The 11,095-nt window shown below is 36.0% G+C and overlaps 1 protein-coding gene across 1 annotated transcript; it reads left to right on the top strand.

The window, feature by feature from the left end:
- The first annotated feature begins 2,326 nt into the window (after positions 1-2,326).
- On the top strand, positions 2,327-10,931 carry LOC132170050 (uncharacterized). Its single transcript, XM_059580966.1, has 15 exons — positions 2,327-3,206; positions 3,608-3,745; positions 3,848-3,969; positions 4,165-4,375; positions 4,677-4,914; positions 5,038-5,188; positions 5,296-5,614; positions 6,459-6,471; positions 6,678-7,510; positions 8,371-8,508; positions 8,569-8,729; positions 9,280-9,490; positions 9,767-10,004; positions 10,281-10,434; positions 10,540-10,931. Exons 1-15 carry the CDS (start codon positions 2,375-2,377, stop codon positions 10,876-10,878), a joined length of 4,098 nt encoding a protein of 1,365 aa, XP_059436949.1. The 5' UTR covers positions 2,327-2,374; the 3' UTR covers positions 10,879-10,931.
- Positions 10,932-11,095: the final 164 nt, after the last annotated feature.

The raw sequence follows: 11,095 nt of genomic DNA, 5'->3' as shown, positions 1-11,095 counted from the left end.
GTTGGGGAAAACAACTGAACTTTCAAGGCGTGAAAGGTTTGTTAATGGTCACTTTTGTTCTTCAAGAGGACAATTTATGTTCTACTTCGAAGTGGGAGTCCATATTTTATATTTTATATTTTAAATATATCTTTGTGGTTTTCTTTGATTCTTTTTCACTCCTATGACACAAATCTTCTGTGGAGATAAAACTTGTGTGTGTAATGTAGGTGATGGATATTATTTTTAAAGATACAGATAAAACTTAGCTTGTAAAATTATTTTTTTTCATCAAATTACAAACTGATAAGATTGTATTGTAGTTACAAATACTTTTATTACCTCCTCCTTTCATGCTTCTATGTTGCTTAAAATTGACTGAATCTTGATTGCTGATTGACTAAGATTAAATAGAAAGTTGCGTTCTTCTACTCCATGAGGAGGTATATAGTTGTTTGAATAGGACCCTTTTTAAGTAATGTATTTTTCTTGTATTCTTGCTTTTGAATAATGTTATTCTGTAGTTTTTTCTTTCCTGATTCAAGTGTGTAGTGTTTGCATATATATATATATATGTGCTCCTTTTTTTTTTTTTTTTTTTTTTTTTCAATAGCGGCGACCCTTAGGTTGCCGCTATTGAGTTTCTATTTTTTAATTCATTAGCGGCAACTCCTAAGTTGCCGCTAATTACAGACAAATAGCAGCAACTTTCAGTTGCCGCTAATGATAGAGGAATATTGACCTTTTCCATTTTTTTTTTTAATTTTCTTACTATAGTCGCCGGTAATACTGGATAAATAGCGGCAACTACGGGTTGCCGCTAATGATAGAGCAATAGCGGCAACTCCAAGTTGCCGCTATTGACTTTTTTTATTTTAATTTTTTTAATTTTCTTATATCATTAGCGGCGAGTTTATGTCGCCGCTAATGACATACAAATAGCGGCAACTTTAAGGTTGCCGCTAATGATATACAATAGCGGCAACCTTAGAACCATTTTGAACCATTTTTTCCGGCAAAAAAAAATGTATTAGCGGCAACTCTAAGTCGCCGCTAATGACATACAAATAGCGGCAACGTTGAAAGTCGCCGGTATTTAGCTTCACCGTCCACTTACTACCAACCACCAAATAGCAGCCGCGAGTCGCCGGTATTTGTGAATAGCGGCAAGTTTTTCCTCATTAGCGGCAACTTGGAGTCGCCGCTAATGACCATAATTTTTGTAGTGGTAGTTCATGCAGATGGAGTTACTCCAAATTAATTTGTATACTCCTTTCTTTTGAATAAGACAAATACAAGTTTTTTCAAGAACTCGTTTCAATATAAAATGTTAGTAATAGTATCACGTTTTCTCATGTTATTTATTGTTTTTGTAATTAAATAACAGCTTAAGGTGATGGGATCTAACACATCAATTTGGACTCAAGTTTTTAAGAAAAATATTTGAAAGAGAATCCTTAAAAAATTCATCCATTGGAGGTGACCAAGCACCTCAGACAATCACGTCTTTTCGGACAACAGGGCTACGTTGAAACCCTCTCTCATTTGTTGCTTGGGTATGTTACAATTCCTTCAACAAATTGCAGCTAATTCCCATTCAAAAATCCCAAGATCACGGCTACAAAACTGCCTTAAATTCGATTAAATGGTATTCAAATGTGAAGCCAAAGCCATTTTCAAGCGTGAAAGTTGCACTCATTAATTCCATATACTTTTCCATATGCTTTAGCAACCAAAGCACTTGTGAAAAAGAAAAAAAATGAGCATTGACTGAGTTTGGGTCTCTTCACATTAATGAGAACATTGGAAAATTTTTGTCAACACGGTTCAATTGGTTGACTCTTTGTGGTACAGGCAATTCCATACCGTCCAAATTATGTCACATTAAATATTAATTTAATGTGACTAAACTTTTTTTTTTTTTTTTCTGGATAAATAATACATGGCTTCAATTATGTCACATTAAATATTAATTCATAATTAAATTATGGGGTTGTTTGGCAAATCACAACACACATTCCCATACCTACGGCACTGTAGCTTGACTAAAGGGATGATGTTGCTCACCTGCTGCACCTGGCATGTTAGAGAACTCAATGGCTGTAAAAGACAAATAAGCCCATATAATAAATGAACTCTCATTTTTTACTGGCATGTTGAAGGGACAAAATAATCATTGTCTACAATGAGAAAAAGGTAAAATAGTATATAGTGACAATAAAAGCAGACTGTCAGCATGAGACAGTCTGCTTTTCCTCAATGTCTTAGACGCTAGGTTTGAATCTACAGTGCCGTGAAAAATTAAAACAGTGCAAAGGGGTTTAACAAACACCCCTATTATTCCCACTCGAAATTACTAAATTTCCATCCATCCGAATTATTTGATCATAAGAGAATGGCCATGCCTTCTTTCAATGTCTGCTTCGTCCCTCTGGTCCTTTTCTTGCTCTGCTTGCTTAGCTTCACCAGTGAAGCAGACCGGCAATTAGCCCATAAGTGTTTCAACCAAACCACTTCCATCGCCAACAGCACCTACCGGAATAACCTCATCCACCTCCTCTCTTCCCTTTCCTCCAATGCCACGCGCGAAAGTGGCTTCTACAACACCACAGCCGGCCAAGACCCCGATACCTCAATTTACGGCCTCTTCCTCTGCCGCGGTGACGTCACCGCCGATGACTGCCGAAACTGCGTGGCAACCGCAACCAAAGAGGTTGTTCAGCAGTACTGCCCCTCAGAAAGCGCGGCCGTGATATGGTACGATAATTGCATATTACGCTACTCATATGGGCCCTCATTCTTCTCCACCACCGACGAAGAACATAGATTTTATCTGGGGAACGGGCACAATGCAACAGACCCAGACCGCTTCCGGCGGCTGGTGGCAACCACAATGAATGAGCTGGTGGCTCGGGCCGCAAATGCTTCCTATGGCGCTAAAAAATTTGCAGCGAAAGAAGCCATTTTCAATGAATCGCAAACGATATACAGCCTTGTCCAGTGCATCCCTGACCTTTCCCTATCTGGCTGCAATAGTTGTCTTCAGGGGCTCGTAGCAAAGCTGGCGGCGTGTTGTGGTGGACAGCTAGGTGGCACATATATGGATCCAAGTTGTATTCTCAGGTACGAAATGTACCCGTTTTACCAGATACAATCCACCCTCGAACTGGCTCCGACACCAGTGCTTCTTCCTCCTCCAGCTCCAGGTCAACGCACGAGACCAAAAGGTAAAGTGAAAACTTTGCTATGAGAAATGTTACATAAGCTTATTAGTGAATTTTGGACGGATTAATTTGGAAGATAATTGGTTAAATAATTAAGTAAAAAATTTGACTTGTCAATTTTATTAGTTAATGGTTTAATTGTCAACCATATACTCTTAACCATCTTACCAATTATGAATTGTTATGTCAATTTATATGGAAATTATAGTTAAAATTATAGTATTGGAGTGAATTATCACCCCAATTACGAAAAGGGAAGGGAAAAGCAAAATTAGATCAACTTGGTTTGATGATTTCAATAAGGGAAAATTACATCAACTTGGTTGGTGCATGCAATGTGACTTTCCCATGAAGCATGTGATTACTTGTTATAATTAAGGAAAAAGCCATCGTTGTTTATGCAGGAAAAAGCCTAATCCCATTACTAAGAATTGTAGCCATCGTTGCTTTAATTGCGGTCTCTCTGGTTCTATTTGCTATGAGCTACTACCTACTAAGGAGGAGAGTAAGAAAGAAGTTCACTTCTCTAGTGGATGAAAATGGTAAAAAGTTTGTAATCCATAGTTTTGATGTTTTAGTGTAATGTGCTTCCACACCCGCCAAATTTTCCAATAACGTAATTTGCCCTATATATGTGTGCATAGCAGGCAATGAAATTACAAGTATAGAGTCCTTGCAATTTGATTTGGGTACAATCAAAGCTGCTACAAACCAGTTCTCAGATGATAACAAGGTGGGTAGAGGTGGATTTGGTGTGGTCTACAAGGTATGGAATTAGTACTCTCTTCTTATTCTTTTCTTTTGTGTGTGTGTAAGAGCAGAGTATTCAATTGAGCATAAGAACTTCATTTACTGCATGTGAAATCTGAAGAATTCAAGATTGAGAAAAGTTCTTATGTTGGGAATTCAATAATTTTATAAAGTAAATTGTACTAACCGCTGGGGTGAAAGTAATTCTTAGGGTACACTTCCTAATAGTCAAGAAATAGCTGTGAAGAGACTCTCAAAAAGCTCAGGACAAGGTGCTGAAGAATTTAAGAATGAGGTTGTCTTGATAGCAAAGCTTCAACACCGAAATCTTGTGAGACTCTTGGGATTTTGCTTAGAAGGAGAGGAAAAGATACTTGTCTACGAATTTGTCCCCAACAAAAGCCTCGACTATTTTCTATTTGGTCTGTCCCTTTTAGTCATATCTCCAATTTCCTTGTTTGTTTGTTTTTTTTGTTAAGTCTTATCATAACTCCAAGGATCAAATTCATTAAAGAAGGGCTCATTGTTGCTTAACATAGGGTGGAGCTGCTTCTGCAACAGTGGGTGTAGTCATCTGTTGTGACAGCAATAGTACATCCCAGTCTTGTGGAGTTATGAAGTTGCAAGAGATAGAATATATGCATGTGCATTTGAAATGAACGCATTAGTTAAATATGAATCTTACTCTGGTTCGTATATTTGAATATTGAATTTTGTGTGCAGACCCAGAGAAGCAAAGAAACTTGGATTGGTCAAGAAGATACAATATTATTGGAGGAATTGCTCGAGGGATTCTTTATCTTCATGAAGATTCTCGGCTTAGAATTATACATCGTGATCTTAAAGCTGGCAACGTTCTATTAGACGAGAACATGAATCCAAAAATTTCTGATTTTGGCATGGCCAAGATTTTTGGAGTTGATCAAACTCGAGGAAACACCAATAGAATTGTTGGGACATAGTAAGTTAATTACCAATATTTAGAAAATAAAAGTCGTTCTTGATCATTACAAGTATTACATATATTCTAAACGTTTCATATTCTTTTTAATAACATCATTGAGTCGATGATATTGTTTTGCAGTGGTTACATGTCTCCAGAATACGTAATACATGGGCAATTTTCTGTGAAGTCAGATGTGTATAGTTTTGGTGTCTTACTGTTAGAGATTTTAAGTGGCAAGAAGAATGATTCCTTCTGTACTTCCGACACTGTTGACAACCTCTTGAGCCATGTGAGTGTAAAACAAATATTGCAAACTTTTGTTTCTTTTCTAATGCCTACATCATCACCAGTACTGAGTGAGAGGCTGTTATAAGAATATTTGAGCAATTGATGCAGGCTTGGAGACAATGGAGGCATGGAACATCCTTGGAGTTGCTGGACCCGAGTTTGAGAGATTCTTATTCAAGAAATGAAGTTGACAGATGCATCCATATTGGGTTACTTTGTGTTCAGGAAAATCCAGCAGAAAGACCAACAATGGCGTCAATAGTTGTCATGCTAAGTAGTTACTCTGTTACTCTACCATCACCTCAACGACCAGGGTTTTTCCTTCATAGTAGAACAGAGTCAAATGCACCAACAAATGGATTGGTGGCAGTTCAATCTACAAGCAAGTCAGAGCCATTGTCTGAAGCATCAATTACATACCCTCGGTAGACTGTATACTTGAATCAAACAATCATCGCCCTTGTTTTTCATTTTCTACAAGGCTTGAATTCAGTTGTAATAATTGGTATACTACATAGATGGAGCTTATATGAAGTAGATATTCAAACAATGCCGAAGCTAAAAACAAACATCTCCTCAGTAAGAACCACTTAGGATTGGTAATTCGTGTTCGTGTTATCATATTTAAATTCTATTGAGATATGAGTATAAAGTCAATTTTAACTCGATTAATTTAATTAAACGAATTAGATTCATCAACTATGATTTATTAATTTCATATTAAATTCATGTCGGGTTCACATTTCATTTCAAAAATTGCAAGCCTTCAACCATTCTTATGGGTATTTGGATTTTTATTTATTTATTTAAAAAAAAAAAAAAAAAAAACTAAGGAAAGTGGTATGGTTTGTAGGAGTGAAAATGATGATGATTAATAATTGCCCGCTAACCGACTATATATATATATATATATATATATATATATATATGAAATGATGTCGTTATGTGTTTAAAATTTTAAATATATATAAAAATGTATAAAAATCTAGAAACGATGTCAAATGTAGTATGATATTATCGTACTACATTTGACATCGTTTTGATTTTTTTTTAAATTTTTATAAAAAATTTTCTTTCAAAAAGTGGTTAGTAGTTAATAGAGTTACTAACCGTTAACTATTGGATTACTGCGTGAATTTTTTTTTTTTTTTTCTTTTTTAAGAAAGTTTGAGGTGCGACGCGTTTTTATTATTATTATTTTTTGGTTGAAAAAAGTCAAACTTGGCGTCTTTTCCAAATTCTTTGTTATGAAATTTCGTACTTCCACACAGACCCACTGTTGAGGTATCTTCCAACTTTGACTGAGATCTGCGTTACGAAGCGGGTGGCTTGACTTGCTTCATGAGAATCATTACTAGCGTCAAATCAATCAGCCCTTAAATTAAGGGCCGTAATGATCTACAACCAGTCCATGCTCATCGTCTCTGAGTACTACGTAGTAGTGTAAAATATTATTAGAAAAATTGATTCCATCATTTTCTCAATCCCAGAGCCGCCAAGAGCAAGAGGTTGGCCGCGATCATGGGCTTCAACCACTGGATGACCCTTTTGTTCTTCTCCATGCTTGTCAGCTTCCTTACCCAAACCCCAACGGAAGCTGCTGCAACTTACAGCTACCATGCCTGCAACACAACAACTTTCACTGCCAACAGCAACTACGGATCCAACCTCATTCACCTCCTCGGTTACCTTTCCTCCAACGCCACCAGCAACCCAGAATTCTACAACGCCTCCGTTGGAAACTCCGTTGACAGGGTCTACGGCCTCTTCCTCTGCCGCGGAGACCTCCCTGTCGAAACTTGCCGAGATTGTGTTGCTGGGGCAACTGAAGACGTAGTCAATCGCTGCCCCGGGCAGAAAATGGCCGTGGGTTGGTACGATGAGTGCATGTTACGCTACTCTAACCGGTATATCTTCTCCACCATGGTCCCCGACCCTACCGCTTACATTTCTAGCAGATGGAGTGTTTCGGAGGTGAACCGGTTTGACGAGCTAGTGAGAACGACAATGAATGATTTGGCAACCGGCATTTCAAATATTGGGCCTGGAGTCAAGAAGTTTGGGACGAAAGAAGCGAAATTCACGGCGTCGCAAACGCTGTACACCCTTGTGCAGTGCACGCCGGACCTGTCGGGTTACGATTGCAATAGGTGTCTTCAGATAGCGATGACGAATTTGCCGGGTTGCTGCAGTGGAAAGGAAATGGGCAGAGTTCTGTTTCCGAGTTGCTATCTTTGGTATGATGTGTACCCGTTTTACCTCATGGTAAACACATCGGCACCAACGCCAAATCCAGCGGTTGTTCCTCCCCCTCCTAGTCCTGGTAAAGTTTTTCTTTTTCTTTTTTCTTTGGATGGAAAACAATCACCCTATTCCAACAATTTACAGTTAATTCACATGGTTTAGGTTTAGAACTGTTAAAATTGATCTTAGAAATTTGGGCTGTAATAAATAATTTATAGGATTTTAAAATTGACAAATAACTCCATGTGATACACATTGAAGTAACAAATTGTATCCTATATTCACATAGGCTCTTAGCTCAAAAATTTAAGCTAAAAGAAACGGTAAAATTAATCATTTAATCTTAGAGTCAAATTCAAAGTCAAGATCTCGACCCGGATAGTAAATGTAATAAATCTCAAGTAAAACTCGCTTGTTAAGAGAAGGTGTTCAAAAATTTATATAAACATAATTAAAATTGCACTTAACCGGTTAGGAACACTTAGGGGGTGTTTGGCAAATGGGATGGCCTAAACACTGTGGTTGATGTAGATTGATGTGAAAAAAAAAAAGTAAGAATATTTGGTATAAAAAAAATGAAAAAGTGGTATGAAAAAGTAAAAAAGTTTTATTTTGTAGTGATTTTTTTATTTGAATAATAATAAAAAGTGAATGATTTGATATTAAAAGTGAAAAAATTAGAATGTTTTGATGTTGATTTTTTTAGGAAATGGTGATGAACAGTGTTTGGGCCAATCCCATCCCCATTACCAAACAAAGCCTTAATATTGGTAACATTTATGGTTGGTCAATAGGTTAAGACGTTAAGGTCAACTACTGGTCAATAAAAAAAAGTTATTATTATTTAAAAATTAAAACACCTCTAATTATAAACAAGTCTACCCCACTGCATATAATATCGATGAAACGGGAATAAGATTATTTAATTTGTTTATGCAGGAAAAGGTCAAGTCTCATTGCTGGCAATTATTGCCATTATTGCTGTGATTTTTGTTTGTGCGATGCTATTCGTTATGGGCTACTGCTTCCGTAGCAGGAGAGCAAGAAAGAAGTACAAAGCCATACAGGAAGGGGGTGGTAAATAATAAATAAATGATATCATTTTCTGCATTCTTCTATTTCCTAGTGTTACACTAGCTTGTGGTTACTTACATTTGCTGTTTCGTTGTGCAGCTGCTAATGATATTACAAGCACTGTAGAGTCATTGCAATTTGATTTTGCTACAATTGCAGCTGCCACCAACAACTTCTCCAATGATAACAAGCTAGGTGAAGGCGGATTTGGCGTGGTTTACAAGGTAAATTATTAGGCGACTTTATTTTCTGTTTTCAAGCCGAAGACGTTAACAAATAATTTAAAATATAAAATACGCTTTAAAATATAAAAATTATTTTCACCTTTATGTCCCATCATAATACTTTTTTTTTTTCAAATCAAAACAAAAAAAAAAAACACCTCCAAAATTATACATTAACAAGTATACTTTATTTTTTATTTTTATTATTATTTTTTATTATTTTTAATATGGGCTATTAGTTTTCGATATTTGTTTACTCATTTAAGAATAGTGTATCTGACAATCTGACAATGCTGTCAATGCTTAAGCTTCTGTTGTTGGCATTATAGGAATTGGGATAATACCAGATATCTCAACACTTTTTCTCAAATTCATTTTTCCAAAAGATTTGGTCCATTTAATAAATAAATAGATTTTTATATTTTTTTTTTTCTTAAATGAATGTGGGGTCCAGATCATTTGAGAAAAAGTGTTGGGATGCATAGCAGCCCTCTAGGAATTGTAAGCAGTAAATTGTTATAACAACTTCTTAATGTATGTACATTCGCAGGGGATACTTCTTAATGGACAAGAAATAGCAGTAAAAAGGTTATCAAAAACTTCTGGACAAGGAGCAAGAGAATTTAAAAATGAGGTTGTAGTGGTTGCCAAACTTGAACACAGAAATCTTGTCAGGCTACTGGGATTTTGCTTAGAAAGAGAAGAAAAGATACTTGTCTACGAATTTGTGCAGAACAAAAGTCTCGACTACTTTCTATTTGGTTTGTCTCTTATAGGCATATTTCTAATTTTCTTGTATGTCATATGAAATCAGGTCTGAGTTTTCATTTTAAGGAGGATCAAATTAAATCGTTCTAGAAGGGCTCATTTTACAAAAATAATTCATTGAGCGTTGTACAGCTTACAAAGAGATTAGATTGTGTTTTTTGTATTGATCTTTATTTTTTTTTTCTATAATTAATTGAACTAATTTGATATATAACTGACTTTATTTCATTAGTATTCTAATTGAATATTGAATTTTGATGAATATATAGGCATTGAAAGGCAAAGACAACTGGATTGGTCAACACGTTACAAAATCATTGAAGGGATTGCTCGAGGAATTCTTTATCTTCACCAAGATTCTCAGCTTAGAATTATACATCGTGATCTTAAAGCCAGTAATGTTCTATTAGATGGGGATATGAATCCAAAAGTTTCAGACTTTGGCATGGCAAAGATTTTTGGAGTTGATCAAACTCAAGGAAAGACTCGTAAGATTGCTGGCACATTGTAAGTCTTGAATGCTTGCCTATTTCTATAACCCAAAAAAACATCATAATAATAATAAAAACATCATCTAAAATCAACATTTGTGAATTCATTTTATCATTCTAACAAATTAACTACTATATATTAAGGTAGAAAAAAAGAAGTAAACAAGGGTATTCTAATATAGAATAGAAGTTCACTTACAAGTTATATATATACATTACATTGTTTATGCAACACAAGTGAGCATGCATGTCTTGTAACTGACATTTCTATATCAAATATGTTGGTTTGTAGTGGTTACATGTCCCCAGAGTATGCCATGCATGGACAATTCTCTGTAAAGTCGGATATATATAGTTTTGGTGTCCTAATTCTTGAGATTTTAAGCGGAAAGAAGATCAGTTCTTTCAATCAGTCAGATGGCACTACTAGACACCTTTTGAGCTATGTGAGTAGTATGAACCAATTAAACATTCTAATTTTGTTTTCTTATGTTGATACGAACATCTTCTTTGGTATATTTTTTGTAATACTACTTAACCAATTGATGCAGGCTTGGAAACTTTGGAGGGATGGAACGCCCTTGGATTTGTTGGATCCAACATTGGGAGACTCTTACTCAAGAAATGAAGTCATCAATTGTCTCCATATTGGCTTATTGTGTGTACAGGATGATCCAGCTGATAGGCCAACAATAGAACCCATAGTTCTCATGCTAAACAATTCCTCGGTAATTACCCTGCCGTCACCTCAACAACCAGCATATTTCTTTAGTAGTGGTACAGAGCAAAACATACAATTAAGGGAAGCAGGCTCACATCAATCTAGAAGCAAATCACTGCAGTACTGGTCTGTCGATGAAGCATCTATTACTCAAGTATACCCTCGGTAGTGTGAGTGGGAAGCGCTTCACAAGAATCAGTGATCACTTGCATATGACCATTATTTAACAATGGAGACAAACGCTAATTACTTAAAGTTCATCATTAGTATTTTTGTTGGGTAATTATGAGTTGGATATCACACTTAATGTACTTTAAGGAGATGAAATCTCTGCGGTACAACATTCAATTAACGAAATAATTAGAAAAATCCAATAATTAGCACAC

This window comes from Corylus avellana, chromosome ca2, assembly GCF_901000735.1.
Source record: "Corylus avellana chromosome ca2, CavTom2PMs-1.0".
NCBI classification, from domain to species: Eukaryota; Viridiplantae; Streptophyta; class Magnoliopsida; order Fagales; family Betulaceae; genus Corylus; species Corylus avellana.
This window is presented reverse-complemented; position numbering and strand designations above follow the sequence as displayed.

Excerpts from the sequence above, each read along its gene's own strand:
- LOC132170050 (XM_059580966.1), top strand. The coding sequence starts at position 2,375 with ATGGCCATGCCTTCTTTCAATGTCTGCTTCGTCCCTCTGGTCCTTTTC. Across the intron at positions 3,207-3,607 it reads TCAACGCACGAGACCAAAAG|GAAAAAGCCTAATCCCATTA; the intron begins GTAAAGTGAAAA and ends TTGTTTATGCAG. Across the intron at positions 9,491-9,766 it reads TCTCGACTACTTTCTATTTG|GCATTGAAAGGCAAAGACAA; the intron begins GTTTGTCTCTTA and ends ATGAATATATAG.